Here is a 17,478-nt window from a genome sequence, read left to right on the forward strand (position 1 = left end):
CTTTCCACTGTCACAGTCCTTTCCTCAAAGAGGTGAAGGGGATGAAGGAAGGAAACAGGGATGGGGAAAGGGTGGTGAGAAACAAGAGGAAGGAAATGATGGGGTCGGGGAGATGGAGTGTGATGTCAAGAAGAACAAGGGCACAGGGAGGGTACCCAAGGCCTGGATGGGGAAGAAACCGCCCCCGGGGGTGGGAGGCGCACCCCCCCACCCCGGCCCAGTGACGTCACATAGCCCGGAAGTGCCCGCCCCACCCCCCACCTTCTGAAGACAGCTAGAGCCTAGCCCCAGCCACCTGCCCAGCCGCCCGCAGTTGAAGCCTCTACTGCTCCTCGTAGTTCTAGGGGCTCCGGCCCCTCCCCCGGCCTGGCCCGGTCCGGCCCGCCCCCGGTCCCGCCCACTTGCTCGCGGCAGCGGCATCAGCATCGGTAGCGCATCCCCGAGCCTGGGGCGCAGCGGGCCCGAGGCAGGCGGGCAGACGGACACACAACTGCAGAGCGACTGCCGCCGCCGCCGCCGCCGCCGCCGCCGCCCGTGACCGCGACAGCGACCGCGACCACAGGCCAGTGGGTGAGTGCGAGCGGGGTGGCAGCGCCCCGCGACCCCACAGGTCCCACGCAGCCCCGAGGCCCAGCGGCCCTCCCCTCCCCCTGCTCCCCGCGCCCTTCCCCCTCTTGTCTCCCCAGCTCTCCTCTTAGCTGGCCTCCCCCTCCCGTCTGCCTCTCCCCATCGCCCCTCCTCTCTGCCCCTTCCCCTCCCTCTCCTCCTGCCGGTCTGTCTCTTCCCAGTTCCCCACCCTCTCCCCCTCCTGTCTTGTCCCTCCCCATCTCTCTCTCTCTCCCTTTGGCTCCTAGTCCCTCCCCAGTCCTCCTGTCTGTTGGTCTGCCCCTCCCCATTTCCCCCTCCACTCTCCCCTTTCTTGGGCTTCCTGCCCTCCTTTCCCCCATCTCACCTCCCCTTCCTCCCCAACCACCTTATCTGTCTCTCCCTATCCCCCTCCCCTTTCCTCTGCTACCTGCCCCTTTCCCCTTCCCCTCCCTTATTTCTATCCCTCTCCCCCATATTTGTAATCCTCCTCTTTTCCTGCCTCTATAGCCCCCTCACTCCTCCCCTTTCTTTTATTCCCTCAGTCCCTCTCCCCTGTCCTCCTCCCTCCTGTTGCCCCACAGTTGGGCCTTTCTCCCCTTAGGCTGCCTGGCCTCAGACACTCTCCCTCTTCCTGTCTCTCCTCCGGGGCTCCTCCCTTGGGTTACATCTCCCAACCCCATCATGCAGGCCAGAGCCCCAAGGCCCCCTCACTTCCCTGCCTCCCACCCGTCTCCAGCCTTGCAGTCATGGTAGTGCTAGTGGTAGTCTGAGTCAGTGGGGTGTTGGGGGTAGCCTGAGGGCAGCCTCGGCTTCCAGAAGCAGCTGGAGGTGGTGGGCAGCCTCTGCGGCAAGGGCTGGCTTCTGGCCTGCTCCTCCTAACCCCTTCTTCCCTCCCTGGGCCCTCCTTGTCCCTGCTCCCCCTCAGTCTCTTCCCCATCGATTGTGATTTCAGGGGCAATTCAGCCGGAAAGGGTCACCCATGAGGAACTAGAGCTTTGGCCCTTCTGTACCCCAGGCCCTTTACCCACAGATGCTGAGGGGATTTCTGAGGCTGGAAATAGTCCTGTGAGCCCCGCCCTCCTAAAGCCGCTTAAAGGAAGGGAAGAAGGGCCTCGGAGAGGCTGGCCCTTTGCAGGGCTTCGGCCACAGGCCTGCCCTAGCTTCCCTGAGATCCAGGGCCAAGAGACCCTTTAATGTCTGGAAGACCCTGGGCAGAGCAGCTCCCGAAGCAGAAGTAGTGCCAGCCCCTTCCCCCCGTTAATGACTTGACTGCAAGGGGCCCCAGAGGTCATCTAGTCAATCCTTGTCCTCCCGCTTCCCCCATTTTACAGATAAGGAAGATGCTGCCCCGCAAGGTGAACTAACTTGTTCGAGGTCATCCCCACAGCTGGTTAGTGGGGACTGGATCCCTGGTCCCCCGACTCTCAGGCTAGGGCTCCTTCCTCCTGAGAGGCTGTCCTGGAGCTTTATTGCACCTGCCTTCACCTTTGTAAACGTGGGGTGGGAGGGGGCGCTAGCCCGATCCACCTGGGGGAAGCCCCACTCCTTTCCCAGATCCCACTTCCCCTTTGTTCTGGGAAGACACTCAACAGAGTTCTTACTGTCATTAAGGAGGTGGGGTGGGGAGGGGTTTCTGCTCTCTGGTGTTTCCTCTGTGAATCCTTGGGCCTCTCTAAGGCCCTGACTGCCCTGACCCGGCTGCCTTGGGTTTGGGGAGTGGTTTTCTAAGGGAAGCCGGGATCTTCTTTCTCTTTCGGTTTCTTTTTTTTTCCCCCAAATGGCCCCAGATATGACTGTAACCATTCTTCCAGAGAGAGGACTGGGTTCAGGAATCAGTGTTTTGGTTCCTAAGTTGGGTTCTTTATTTATTTATTTTTCCTTTCTCCTCTTCTCCACACTCAGGTGGTGATTGTTAAGCCTGCCAACATGCCCCATGAGAAGAGTTTCTTGGTGACAGGGGAACCCCCTGGCAACCCCGGATACCCTGGGGCATCTCAGCCTCAAATGGCCCCTTATGGTCAACCACCCTACCCTGTGGCCCCTCACCCACAACCTGCCTTTCAGGGTGCTTATGGCCAACCAGGGTACCCTCAGGGGCCCTACCCTCAAGGGCCCTACCCTCAAGGGCCCTACCCCCAAGCTCCTTATCCAACAGGCTATCCCCACCCCCAAGGGGGTTACCCCCAGGGTCCCTACCCACCCAGACCTTATCCCACCAATCCTTATGGACAACCACCTGACTTTCAAGATCCTAACTGTAAGTAGTGGGAAACAGAGAGGGAAATGGAGGTGTGGGCAGAGACATAGGGGCCTTACACTTGACCTTGCCTCCTTTTATCCTCCCCCCAGCACCAAGGAGTGGGAACTATCATGGGGAAGGGCCCCCATCCTATTATGACAATCAGGACTTTCCAGTCACAGACTGGGATGACAAGAACATCCGGAGGGCATTCATTCGAAAGGTGAGGACATTGAAATTCTCATTCTAGTGAGGGGAATGGAAAGGAGAAAAATGGGTTGAAGGGAGACAGCACACACATCTAAGGGAGGAATATTGGGTAAGGAGCCTCAGGGAAGTGTCCTGCTTCCAGCCAGGATGGTCTCCCTAATCCTGGGACTACAGCCAGAACCCTTTCTCCCATCTAGGTGTTCCTGGTCCTTACCCTGCAGCTGACTGTCACCCTCTCCTCTGTGGCTGCATTCACCTTTGTGGATGAAGTGAAGATTTTTGTCCGGAAAAATGTCTGGACCTACTACGTCTCCTATGCAGTCTTCTTTGTCTCTCTTATTATCCTTAGTTGTTGTGGAGAATTTAGACGAAAGCACCCTTGGAACATCATTGCCCTGGTAAACCCCCAGACCCTAGGACTCTAATTGCCCAGAGTTGAAGCCACCCCACACTGCCTGGCCAAATTTAGGAACCCTCAGGAGTGTGGAGGTAATTTTCCAACCTCAGTAACCAGAGATTCCAACTCCAGACCCCTGACTTTTCTCAGGCACTAAAATCCCAGATCAAGGGTTCCTATCCTTTTGAACCCCTTTGGTAGCCTGGTAAGGCCTATGGACCTATTCTCAGAAATGTTTGCTTTTTGCTTTTTTAAAATTTATAACTGAAGGGGGTGGTGGGGCAGGTAGATGACCAAGTGGACAGAGAGCCAGGTCTGAAGGTGGGAAGTTGAGGTTCAAATTTGACCCTGGGCAAGTCACTTAACTGGTTGCTTAGCCCTACCGTAGAAGCAATGCATAGTATTAATTCTGATATGGAAGGTAAGTTTTTAGAAAATTATAATTTAAAGAAATGCTGAATTTCCATTAAAGATGAGTAAAAATAAAGTTGTAATTCCCCCCCCCCATCTAAGTTTATAGAACCCATGAAACCTAGCCATCGGCCCCAGCTATAAAATCATTATCCCAGACCCTAATAACCCTTAAGATGAGACCTTTCTGGCAATAGTGACCATGGTTACCTCATTCTTCTACCTGCCCCCATTAAAGAAGATCACCTCCTCCAGGGCCCCTGAGGCTCTAGGCTGGGGCCGGTGGTTCATGGCATACCACCTTCTTTCCCAACAGTCCATCCTGACCCTGAGCTTGTCATACATGGTGGGCATGATTGCGAGCTTCTATAATACGGATGCTGTCATCATGGCTGTGGGCATCACCACCATCGTCTGCTTCACTGTGGTCATCTTCTCCCTTCAGGTGAGGCAGATGGGCCCGTGGGGCATCCTCCCCTTCCTCCTCCCCATCCTGGGGCTGTGGCACTCACACTCTTTTTTTTCCCCCTCCAAGACCCGCTATGACTTCACCTCTTGTATGGGGGTCCTCCTGGTATGCACAGTGGTGCTGCTAATCTTTGCCATCCTCTGCATATTTATCCGCAACCGGATCATGGAGATTGTCTATGCCTCCCTGGGAGCTCTGCTCTTCACCTGTGTGAGTAACAAGGAGGAGTGCCTGGGGGGAGGGCATCGGGCTCCAGGCCCCTGGGGGTGGGGGGGCCTCCCTTCTGGGGCCTGAGAATCTCTCTCTTGTCCCCATCCCTAGTTCTTGGCAGTGGACACCCAGCTGCTTCTGGGGAACAAGCAGCTGTCTCTGAGCCCTGAGGAATATGTATTTGCTGCCCTGAACCTCTACACAGATATAATCAACATCTTCCTCTACATTCTTGCCATCATCGGCCGGGCTAAGGAGTAGCCCCGGCTGGGCCCTGCCTGGCCACCTGCCCTTTCCTTCCATCCCAGCTCTCTCTTCTCCCTCTCTAACCTCTCTTCTTGCTTCCTTTCTCTTTTCTCTCTCCTCAAGTCTGGGTGCTGCTTCCTCATGGGCGAGGGGCAAAGCAGTCTTGTGCTCTTCCCCTTCTCCTTCCCTAGGGCTGAGGCTGAGGCTCAGGGAGCCCCCTCCCCCTGTATATAAATGTGCATATATTTATGTTCAAACCACAGCTGAGACTGTTGGCCCTGTCTGTGTCCCCAGCACGGCCTCACCTAACTCCAGAGCTAATTGGGAAGGAACTGACTGAACAGGGCCCCCTCTCCCTTTTCCATGCTGCATGAGCCCTGCCCTCTGACTCTGCCTGTTCCCTAAGGTGGGGACAGATTTCAGGCTTCAGGGAAGAGGAATGAGCCCAAGAACTGAGGGTGCACGGCTTCCCTCAGCACTCCCACCCATTCACCCCTTCAGCCTGGCCCAGAGCAGCCCCCTTTCTCCTCCCTCATCCCCCTGCCCTCCTTCAGAAGAGGGGAACACCCACCACCTGGACTGAGCACCGAGGGGAGGCGGGACTGGCTGTATTTCTTCCCTACAGCTACTGTCAATAATAAAGCTCTAATAAATGTGACCCCCTCTTTTCCTTCTTTTCTGGCCCATGCTGTGACAGGGCTTAGGGAGTCCTTTGCTTATTTCATAGCAGCAGAGTCCATGATGGGGAATGGTGGTCGTGTCATGGTGCTCTTCCTTCCTTTGCACTTGATCCAGAGGTCCCTGGAAAAATCTGGGGTTCCAGATCAGACGCTGGTAATGGAAAAATCCAGGATGAGGGGGACCAGGGCTGGAAGGGGGAATCCCAGGGCATTAAGAGGTGGTTGGGGGTTGGAAATTCACACTGTTCAGGAGGCTGGCTTAAAGGAATCCTTGCAAGAGTCTAGCAGGGGAACCTGGTTGCCTTGATGACCTATTCTCCACCATCCAGGGCTGAAACCTGTCATGCCAGGCTCTGGGGTCCTGTGGAGACACAGAGAGGGGACAGAACCCTTAACCTGGATGAGGCTGTCCTTGCCCTTAAGGCCCTAATTGGCATAGATTAATGCTCCTTTATCATTCAATCTAACAAGTCAATGCCATGTAAGGCATTGTATAGGGTATGGGGGATACAAAGAAAAATAATTTTAAAAGTCCCTGCCTTCAGTGGGCTTATATTTTAGTGGGAAATAACCTATAAACAGACCAATGCAAGGAAATTTGAGGCCAGAGAGTACTAGCAACTAGATAAGAAAGATTCAGCCCACGACATCTGAGGAGCATAGACGGAGAGAAGGGAGGAAACAGGCATCTATGTGCCAGGCCCTGTGTTAGGCACTTTATAAATATTATCTCCTTTGAGCCTCACAACAATCCTGGGAGGAAGATGCTATTATTATCCATACTTTGTAGTAGAGGAGCCTGAGGCAGAAGTTGTGACTTTCCCAGGATCACATAGCACAGTAAATATCTGGGACTGGATTTGAACCCAGGTTTTCTTAACTCAAGGTCCAACACTCTCCTTTGCTATACCTACCTGCTAGTGGGATGGAAGTGGGAGAGTCAAAGGTGTAGGGATGAAGATGAATTAGTGTGACAAGCAGCCAGTGCAAAAGCATGGATTGAGGAGATGAAATTCCAAGTTTGGAAAACAGCAAGTAATTCAATTTACCTAGAATCCAGGGTTTTCTAGGTGGATTAATGTAAACAATCTGGAAAGTTGTGTTTTCTCAGACTTTGATTCCTGCTCTGACTTCACTTTCCTCCCTCCCCGACCTAAACCTAAATAGTTACTACTTTATCCCTATGTTTTTGGTCCCCTGCTCTCAGATCTGTCCTTCCTTTATCAAACCACTGCACTCTTTGTCAACCTTCAACCCTGAATTATTCCTATCATCTTCCTCCTCTACTATTCACTAGCTGTTAAATGCAGGTAGAGGAAGCCTCACGAGGTGCTGACTAGATCCATTACAAATTCATGGTATTCTACCTCATCTGGGCCATCAATCTCCCTGACTGATCCCTCATCTCACTCCCCACAGAAATTATTCCAAACTTCTTCCCTCCTCAAGTTGCCCATGTTTCCTCCTCCCTTCCCCTGCAACTGAGGACCCTTTATTGAGAAAACTGAGGCCATTAGATGGGAGCTCCCTCTTCCTCTATTTTCTTCATCCTACAACCCTTTACACCATCTTGTAACTTCTCAACCAGTGTCAGAGAGAGGGGGTCCTTCTAGCCCTGGCAAACTCTCCTGTTTTCTCCTCAAGCATCTTCAATCATCTCCCACTTCTCTAATCTTTGATTCCTTTCCTTAGTGCTCTCCAACATGCCAGAGTCTCCCCAATCCTTAAAAAACCTTAACAATTCCTTCAAACTATTCTGCTACATCTTACCCCCATTTCTTAGCCAAACTCCTTGAAAAAGATGTCGAGACTTGCTGCTTCCATTTCCTTTCCTCTCCCTGATGCCTCAGCCCTTTGTAGACTGGCTGCCAACCTCACCACTCAGCTGAAAACTTTTCCAAGTTGCCAGTGTCCTTTCAGTTGCCTCAACCTTTTCAGCATATATACTGCATTTACCCTTTGGCCACCCTGATCCAAGTGGTTCCCCTTTGACTGCTCTGTCTAGGTTTTCACGACACTAGTCCATCTTGGTTCTCTCTGTTCCTCAGGCTCTTTTGCTCCACATCACACCCCATCACTGAGTTCTGAGGTTCTATTTTAGACCCTTTCTTGAACCCCAGTGCTTCACAAGGTACCTGGTACATAATAAACACTGATTAGATAACTGACTTTGTACTTTCCCAGTAACCTCATTAGCTCCCATGGCTTCAACTATGATCTATGAAGAGGATTTCCAGTTCCATCTATCCAGGCTCTCTCCCGGGCTTCAGCTTCTTGCCATTTGGATCACCAACTCCCCATGCTCAAAACTGAACTCATCTTTTCCCCACCAAACCTTTCCCTCTTCTAGAGTTCCTTGTTTCTTTCCAGACATCACCATGCCCTCAGGATTATCCTCAACTCCTTCTTCTCCCCTCCCCACCCCAACCTACCCAATCACTCCTAAATCTACCTTCACAGTATCTCTTACATCCAGTGCCTTCTCTCTACTCACCCAGCTACCACCTAAGTCAGACCCTCATCTCTTCTCACCTAAATAACTGCCACAGCCTCTGAAGGGGTGTCCCAGCCTCAAGTCTTGCACCACTCCAGTCACATCCTACACACTGGTGCCAAAAGAATTTTCCTTAAGTGTACATCTGATCACGTGGCTAACCCTGAATCATTAAACTTCAAAGGTTTCTTGTTGCCTGGAGGATAAAATAGAAACTACTTTGTTTAGCTTGTAAAACTCCATAGAGCCTAGAAGCAACCTGCCTTTCCAGCTTCCCTGGACAGTATTACCCTTGTCCTTTGATCCCTCTGAACCAGCTTTCCCTCTTCATCACACACAATACTCTCTGGCCTCCACACCTTTGCTCTGGCCATACCCCATGCCTAGAATGTGTTCCCTCCTTACCCCTGCCTCATAGAGTGCTTTCCCTTAAGATGCAGTTCGTGCACATATACATGCATTTATAAAACACATACATGTATGTATTTGCATGTATGTGTGTTTATACACCTATGAGGACATTCTGATATATGAACACATGTAGTGTATATAGCATATAGTATGTGTATATATGCATATAAACATGCAGGCCTATTCATTTATATGTACATATATGCATGCACATACATACATGTGTATATGTATATCTATCTAGATGGATGGATAGGAGAGAGAGAGATAGACTGACATGTAGGTAGATAGTAGACAAAGAGAGATGGATGGATGAATGCATGGACAGATAGACAGGTAAGTAGATAGACAGATGATAGAGAAATGGATGGATGGATAGATAGATGGGAAGACAGGTAGATAGACAGACAGACAGATGATAGATGGAAGAATTGGTGGATATAGATGGGAAGACAGACAGACAGATAGATGATGGATGGATGGATAGATAGATGGGAAGACAGGTAGATAGACAGATAGATAGATGATAGAGAAATGGATGGATAGATGGGAAGACAGGTAGACAGAAAGACATGATAGATGGATGGAAGGATGGATGGATAGATGGGAAGACAGGTAGGTAAATAGACAGATCGATAGATGATAGAGAAATGGATGGATGAATAGATGGGAAGACAGATAGATATACAGACAGATAGACAAACAGATGATGGATGGATGGGAAGACTGACATGTAGGTAGATGGTAGACAGAGATAAATGATAGATGGATTATAGATACACAGATACATAGCTACATCCTGGGGCTTTCATATCTACAGGGGATATATTCCAAGACCAACTGTAGATGGCTGAAACCATGGATATAAGCAAACACCTGCTGACCCCTAATAGAATGATTTTCTTATACATACAAGTGTAAAATAAAGTTTAATTGATAAACACAACTGTAAAACATCAACAAGGAATACAGTAATAATAAAATACACTGTGCATTGTTATACAGTGCTGTACAGTAGTTCCTCCCTTAGTTGCAGCTAATATATTCCAAGATCACCAGTGGATGCCTGTAGCCACAGACATCTCTCACTTTAACTCTTAACACCTTTGTTCACTTTACTGTATGGTACTATGTCTCTCCCTGCTCCTGCCCCTCAGCTCAGCATTCTACAGCCTCCTACACCCCCTTGTAGACCCCCCAAACACTCTAAGTGAAAGCAGAACTGACCCTCAGAGGGACCACTGCCCTGGTGGACCTCCAAGCCAGAGAAAGTAGACCTTTGCCCCCACCTGCCCACCAGCAAGTCTGTCTTCCATCTGTCAGAGTCTGGCTCGGGTCCTGGCCTCCACACGTCCTTGAACCATGTGCTGGCCCTTTCCTTCTTCCAGCAGCAGGCCCCTTCCTGCCTCCCTCCTTCTCCTGGAATGATGCCAGATAACTGAAAGCACAGAAAGTAAAACCTGGGGTAAAGAGGGGAATGCCGTATACATATATGTGTGGATATATATGTATAGACATGTTAATGGCATCAATTTTCCCAGGAAAGTCTGAGGTATGTTCTGCTAAAAGGGAGAGGATAAGGAGTGATGTAGCATTTATGCATGTTTGTGGGTATATATGTATGTAGCTATATATAGACACACATATATACATGTACACAAATATATATAGAAAAATAAATGTATGCATGTGTGTATATATACATCCAGACATATAGATATATATGGGGGGGGGTATATTGAGTGCTTAGGACAGTGCCTGGCATATAATAGCATAATAGGTCTTTGTCAATTGACTTGCTCTTTGAAAGGTAGACTGAATACTCGAAGAATAAATTATGCATGTTTAATCAGAGAATGAACTAAAAAATGGAAATATTAAATACATAATTTTTATTTTTTAATATATGGCATTATCCAGAATATACATGTATATATTATATATATATATATGTATATGATGCAGGGAGGGAGGGAAGGGCTGAGATAATAAATTCTATTTATTAAATAAATTCTATTAATTAAAAATTAATAGGTAGACTGGAGCCAGCTAGTGAAGGTACACCCAAGGTATGTCATCCTAGAGAAAATAGGGAACCAATGAAGATTATTAAACAGAGAAGGGATAAGGTCCTATGCTTTTAGTAAGATTATTTTGGTAACTATTTAGAGGATGCCTTGTGGGAGCTAGAGGCGGGGAGAAGGGTGACCAAGGGTAAGAAAGGAGACTGGAAGAAGAAAGACCAATTAAGTTATTGTAATAGTCCAAGGGAGAGAGACTGGGTTAGAATAGTGTGGGGAGAAAAATGATATATCTAAAACTTGTGGGGTTGAAGTCAATGTGGTTTGACATCTGATTAGATATGGAGGTTAAGGGAAAGGGAAGTCTTGAAAATGACTCCAGCTGTGAATTGAGGAGAAGGTTCAAGGAGTTTGGTGCCTTGCTTACAGTCTTTCTCTTTACAAATACTCTTGCCCCCTTACTAGGGGTTATCTGTTGATATTTTCTCAGACCACCTGGCCTCCCAGTTCATTCCCCTCAACATATGTAATCTGTTCTTCATTTCACCTCAGCTACTTAAAGAGGAAGTCCTACTTGAGATATCACCATCACCTAAGACTGCTGCCTTCATATTCTTGAATTCTAAAATTCCTCTGATCATAATTCCCTGTCCTTTTATCTCTCCCCTTTCTTTATCCTTACTGTGACCTCCATTCATCCCATTCATTCCCTCTCCTCTGATCTCACTTTTCCCACTTCACAATCTTGGTTCTGTAGAACCATTCATTATTCTTCAGCCTTGCATCCATTGCTGCCCTTTGCTTCCTTGCCAAATCTCCACTAGCTCAGCTCTTGACTGAAGCTCAATTTTAACTCAGATCTTGAGACTCTTTGCCAAACTTTCCAACACACCACTTAGCAGACTTTTGGAAGTAATAATATGCTCATTGGTTGTTATTTATTAAAAAGGTATTCATTACAATATAGTAAAATACTACCTTGAAAGTCTCTCTTCCAGTGAAGCATCTCCTAGCCATACATTGAACTTATTCAGAATTCCTTTGAAAGTGTAAGGGTCAGAATGTAAGGGGTTAAAAATTAAAGGGTTGGACTAAATTTATTAGAGTGTGGTCACCAGGAATTAATTCCAAATGATTTTTTTGGCAATTTATTTATAAAATATAGAAAGAGTGAAAGTAGAGAAATGAGAAACAGGGCAGAGTAAGAATTCTAGCTTTGCTCAAGCCCTGGCTTTACTCCAGCAGGGCTCCAGAAGCCCCAGCCAGAAGGCCTTGGGGTCAATTAAACAAGGGTTTTAGTGGAAGCTAGTATATCTCAGAACAAGCCAGGGAAAGAAGCCAGCCTTTCTCACAAACCCACATGGTAGTCCTAATAGAAGCAGTCCTCAGCCAGAGCTCCTCCAAAGTCCAGTTGAAGTCAAAAGACCCATCTTGAACTCAGAACTCCAAAGAAATGACTTCACAGGAAATTGTAACTCCTTTTAAAGATGCTTCTTTGCATCACTTCCTGTGCCTTCCTCTACTTTTATGTGGACCAATTATAGTCTATAGTTTTGCTTAGGACTGCCCAGGGGGCAGTCAGTGGTTTCTGATTCTTCATCCACTTTTGTACCTGTAGCTCACAGACCTCCCCCGCTTAAGGATAAGTGGGGTGTATATGCTTCTGGTGATTAAATCTAAAAAATGGGCAGGGGAGGGTTAATTCCATCTTCACAAAAGATATACAGAGATAAACTTGCATGACCCTCTGACCACAAATATCAGACAAATCTCCAAATAGAGAGACATCTCTCCCCCACAAAGATGCTCATTATTGTTGTGGAGGCAACTCAAGATGGAGTCCCAAGTTGAAGAGGAATTCCCTATTGATAGTAAGACCTTCCAGATGCTCCTGTTTTATCATGATAGTTGCATCGAGCAATAGGATATTGCAGAACCTCCTAGATTAATTCTCAGCCATTCAAAAGAGTTTGACCTAACAATCCTCAGAAGAAAAAACAAGTGAATAAAGAATGTTTATTGTCCAGATTATGACATGCAATTGGACATCCATAGAACTGGTCCATCAATTCATATAACTTGGATAGGCACTGCAAATAGACCATGAGTTGGGCCCAGAGTTGAAATGGAAGAGTAGAACAAGCTGAAATGTCTTTAGAAGGCTTTTTTCCATAACCCCAAGGCTCTTCCTCCACAAAAAAGGGGTTCAGTTCTTTTATATCAATATCAATCTGGCTGTGAAATATAAACTAGTATAGTCTCTGAAGAACTAAAGTTGAGGGCCACACAAATGGTAATGAAAAGGTATCCCATGTATAGCAGACTGCAACATATAACAAATAAGAAACTTCAAAGAAGTACCAAGGTCAAGGACATGGTCAGGTAAATGTATGATCAAAAAAGAAAATGGGTCACTCATGTGGCAAGACTGAAGGATGGCAAGTGGGTAGCCCAAGGGCTTCATTGGTGTCCTTAAGATGTCAGGAGAAAATGAGGCATGCCCTCAACATGTTGGGTGACTCTGTATGCTGAACACAAGGAAGGACACAGACTAGAGTAGTGTAGGAGCAGTAGATGAGTTGGGCTGTGATCTCTTTATTTATCTTTTTAAAATTATTATTTTTAAAACCCTTACTTTCCATCTTGGAATCAATTGATTCCAAGGCAGAAGAGTGGTAAGGGCTAGGCAATGGGGGTCAAGTGACTTGCCCAGGATCACACAGCTGAGAAGTGTCTGAGGCCAAATTTGAACCTAGGACTTCCTAGGACTATCTCTAGGCCTGGCTCTCAATCCACTGAGCTACCCAGCTGCCCCCTGTGATATCTTTAAAAGAGGAAACATCCAAATAGATGAACTATCCAATTCTTTTGAGTAGGACTTAAATAACTTCATTGAGGCCCTCTATGACTATGCAAAAAAGAAAAGTACCTGCTCTATGTTCAGGGGTTTACTCCCTTCCAAACTTTTTTCCATCTTCTCAAGCTCCAACAACACCCTTGCCACTATACTTTCCCCCGATGGCTGCAACTTCAATGAGAGTATCCTTCCACCTAAACTCATCTCTCTTTCAGTTCCCCCTACTTCTAGTTCTAGTCCCCCACCAACCTTCTAGTTCTCTTAGTCATTCTTAACTCACTCTCCCTCATCTCTAAAATCCAATCAATTCCCAAGCCCTGTCAAGTTTATCTCTTGTTTCTGATGCCTTCTCTCCACTACCTATCCACTGCCCTCATCTCCTCATGGTTGTTGTAGTAGCCTTTTATTTTTCTGTCCTGCTTCTAGTCTCTCCCCACTTCAGTCTTTCCTCCACATACCTGCTAAAATTTCCCCAAGTTACTTGTGCTAACAGTGATAGACCTAATAGATAGTGTTGTGCTGGAAAATGTTGAACAATATATGAGTTCTCTGAAAAAAAAGTGTATGAATGGCACACTTTTAAGGTTAATCTCCATTATTAATATTTTCTTCTTTTATTAAGTTTAAACAATTTACAAAACAATAAATCAAAGCCTCATTTGTAGAATTCAATGATTTCCATGGCCTCTGGTTCCTAGTATTTTAATCTCTGGGGATACTTTTAAAGTCCCAGAGGCACACAGACCTTCAGGTATCTTTGGCCTCTGCTCAGATCCTCTGGAGGTGGTTGGGTGGCAGGGACAAGGACCCTCATGTAACATAAGCACCAGAGATGGGAAATTAGGGCTTGCTCTGTGTCTAGATATCTTTAGTCAGAGCCCAAGGGATCCCATCAATAGAGCCCTTGACGACCTCATCCTCAAAGCACTAGAAGTAATAAAAGGCTATCTCTGAAGGGGGTCCTAAACCATCATAGATCTTAAAGAATAGTCGAGCATACCAACTGGAGATGGAAGTGTTGCTTGCTTCTGAACACTTCAAGATTGGAAGTTGAATCTCTGCTTTATGTAGAGGGCAGAAAATTTTGGATATATTTTATTCTCTACCATCTTGGGACAAAGAGCTTGAATTCAAGCCATTTTCTAGGACCTATACACTATTATTCTTCCTTTGCCATCTGAGTATCAAAGCGATATGACATCTGGGGTCTTTGGTGCCACAGAAAATGGAGGGCCCTTAGTTCCATTGCAATCATTGCAAAATCCTAGAGTAAAAATGTCCAAACTTTTTTGATCACACAACCCTTTCATCAGGAACTTTGGGGGTATATACTCCCCAGTGTGTGTATATTTACTTATTTGTAAATTATCATAAAACACTCCAAAATAGAAATTAAAGGATGAGATGAAGATGAAATAATATTTGATTCTAGGGTCAATAGGGATCCACTGAAGTTTATGGAGCAGAGATCTTATCAGACAGGCTTTGAGAAAGTCACCTTGTCAGCAGGGTGGAGACATTGGAGAAAGGTGAAGCATGGAGACCAGTTGGGAGGCTATTGCCCAAAAAGGTAACTGTGTGAGTAGAGAGTATCAGAAAAACAGGAGAGAAGTTGAGGAAGAAATGACAAGATTTGGCAACTGATTCTATATGTGAGTTGAGTGTGAATAAGGAATCAAGGATCTTACCAAGATCATAGCCTGGATTTGGAAGGATGGTGGTACCCCTGGAAGTAATAGGGAAGTTTGGAAGAGGGATGAACTGAAGGGAATAAGAAGATGGGATCTTGGTAAGATCCTTGATCTTACCTCATAGCCCATCCTTTCTTGCTCTTCTGGTGTGACCCATTCTTTCCCCAAACAAAAATTTACAAATTACAATCTCAGAGCACAAATGTTGTCCTTGGAGGGCCCAGGCTTCTCCTCAGAAGTGGGGAGACTTGATAGATTACTCAGCAGAGGTAGAGTGGGGGATGATAAGGATAGATGAGATTATGCTGAAGACAAGCTCTACACTTGACTATCACAGAGAGGGTGGGATTCCACCCATCTTTTCACTCTTTGATTGGTTGATCTCACACAGCTTCTCTGGGAACCTTGGGTCACTTGGTAAACTGCCCTAGAGGTTGGAGACCCCTATCAGTTAGTCATTCCATTTAACCCAGTTCCTTATACTCAGGCTATGGAGGTCAAATGACCAGCTCTTGTTCCTTTTATGCCCCCTTAAAGAATTAGCACGTACAGGGCCAAAATCCTCTCTCCATTATACCTTTCTCCACATTCCACACTCCCCATCCTGACTTTTTGTAGTTCATATCTTGCTCTACTGTCTGATTCCACTGTATTTTTTGGAACCTCTATTCTATTGTTAACCCATCCTTCTTTGTCCTGGATTTATTAATTTCACAGACTAAAGCAATATGGTTCCCTTTTATTTCCTATACCTCTCATTGTAAGATTGTTTCTCTTCTTACTCTCCAGTCCTGAAAAGGAAGGTCATGGGCTGTCCTACATTCTAGTTTTAGTGGAAGCAGATTTTCAAAGGATTCAAATGAAAAATTGTTAGGATCCCATGGACTAAAATTCCACAGAGAATGCCAGCCTAGGTGAGTTGGAATCTCATAGAAATCAATTTCCTAAAAGTAGGAGGAATGGGAGGGCTTGGGAAAGACCAATGTGATATAGGCACAGATAACCCACCAAACCAACTTAGATTTTTAAAAGATATCTATAGCAGCCAATCATTCAATTTTCAAAAATTAGTGAACATTGCAAATTAAGGCTTGATTTATTGTTTTGAAATTTTTATTGTCTAGATTTAAGAAAGTGAAAGAGAAAATATTAATAAAGCAGATTAAACTTAAAAATATGTCCTGCCTTATATTTTTGAAAAGCCTATTATTAAACATTTTCTAGCACACCCCTGTCCTATATATTGTTAAGATTAAAATTTTGGGAACTGAGGCAGGTAAAAATTAGTTTCTCTCTGCAAGGAGTATGATTATTTTTATGAGGTTTATTGAAGATTAAATATAAAGAAAAACACAAGTAAGAAAAGCACATTTCTAGGCCCAGAGAGCCTATTCACGACCACTCACATCTTGCCTACTAGGTGGAGAGCCGAGTGTGCTCCGAAGCAGAAGTAAAAAGAGACCAGAGCCTATTCACAATCAGGTTAAATACTCCATCTCACTCTTGGCCCAGGTGAGGTCTCAGTGAGATTAGAGGGCATTCTGGGGAAGTGGAGCAAGGACTTCTGGGGACTGAAGTCCTGGATTCGAGTCCATTTTTACAATTCTCCTTTTGATCGTTATTGGGGAAAGAAGTTTCCCCAAAAAGGATCATGAAAACATAATCAACTTAAACATTACAACAATTTGAGGATAAGAGGGGGGAAAAAACCAAAACCAATAATTGATAGACACATTGACAAAAAGCCAGTTAGGGGGCAGTCCCCTTTGGCATGAAAGTATACATACAAATAAATGTTCAATCAACCACACCCAAGTTCATTTTTGTGTAGCTTGTGGTCTAGAGGCTTCTTCATGATGTCTTCTCCAACAGTTCAGTTTCTGGATTCAGGGAAGTATCATCTTTCTTTACCTAAAATTCTTCTGAAAAGGAAATTTAAACTTTGTAATTTAAAATAATATTTTTTACATTCCCCCGTTAAGAAGATGATTGAAAAAACACAGGATCACTTAGGGATGCATGGCTAAGGTATGAGGTATATGAATCAATTGGCAAGAGATATTAAAAAGATATCAGAAAATCCAAAGAAAAAAGAAAAACCTCTGGATGAAAATATAGACTATCAAAGTCTTATGTGTAAAAATTCTAAGTAAAAGAAAAATAAATCTATAGCAGGTCCTTGAATCAGGGCCCAATCAAAATGATCTTATCAATGATGCATTTACCCAGTCAGTAGCCAGGACTACAGAAAGGTACATGAAAGGCAGAAAAGGGGACCAGATTATATGAGCCAAGGTTTCAGGGATACTTATCTGTGAGTATTTTCAGAGTGAGTGTGGACACAAGGAAAGCCTATGTCACAACAAAATGTTAAACACAGTAACCTCAAGTCTTCACACTAGGTTCGAGACCTTTGTATTGGCCTAGAAGTACATAAATCCATCCTGGATTGGCTTTTCTTTGGCTCTGTGCAATGGCTCTTGTGTGTATATCTTGTTCTGGAATCAGACAGAATGATTAAGCAAAGTCCAATAATTTTTTAAAAATAATTAGT

At 45.7% G+C, this 17,478-nt stretch overlaps 1 protein-coding gene across 5 annotated transcripts; it reads left to right on the forward strand.

The window, feature by feature from the left end:
* Positions 1 to 268: 268 nt before the first annotated feature.
* Positions 269 to 5,428, forward strand: GRINA (glutamate ionotropic receptor NMDA type subunit associated protein 1). 5 transcript variants are annotated; one of them, XM_056822867.1, is made up of 8 exons: positions 269 to 570; positions 1,920 to 1,978; positions 2,491 to 2,845; positions 2,938 to 3,050; positions 3,235 to 3,435; positions 4,162 to 4,290; positions 4,381 to 4,524; positions 4,636 to 5,428. In XM_056822867.1, exons 3-8 carry the CDS (start codon positions 2,515 to 2,517, stop codon positions 4,783 to 4,785), a joined length of 1,068 nt encoding a protein of 355 aa, XP_056678845.1. In that variant the 5' UTR covers positions 269 to 570; positions 1,920 to 1,978; positions 2,491 to 2,514; the 3' UTR covers positions 4,786 to 5,428. The 5 variants fall into 5 exon arrangements, with proteins under 5 accessions (XP_056678845.1, XP_056678844.1, XP_056678847.1 ...); XM_056822866.1 differs by having other exon boundaries at positions 1,920 to 1,943; XM_056822868.1 differs by lacking the exon at positions 269 to 570 and adding an exon at positions 672 to 1,337.
* The last annotated feature ends 12,050 nt before the right edge of the window (positions 5,429 to 17,478 follow it).

Source organism: Monodelphis domestica, chromosome 3, assembly GCF_027887165.1.
Source record: "Monodelphis domestica isolate mMonDom1 chromosome 3, mMonDom1.pri, whole genome shotgun sequence".
Classification (NCBI taxonomy): domain Eukaryota; kingdom Metazoa; phylum Chordata; class Mammalia; order Didelphimorphia; family Didelphidae; genus Monodelphis; species Monodelphis domestica.

What these genes read in the sequence shown, in the direction of transcription:
- GRINA (XM_056822865.1), top strand. An exon ending in GGAAGATGCTGCCCCGCAAG is followed by an intron (nt 1,944 to 2,490) that starts GTGAACTAACTT and finishes CTCCACACTCAG; the next exon opens with GTGGTGATTGTTAAGCCTGC. An exon ending in CTTGGAACATCATTGCCCTG is followed by an intron (nt 3,436 to 4,161) that starts GTAAACCCCCAG and finishes CTTTCCCAACAG; the next exon opens with TCCATCCTGACCCTGAGCTT.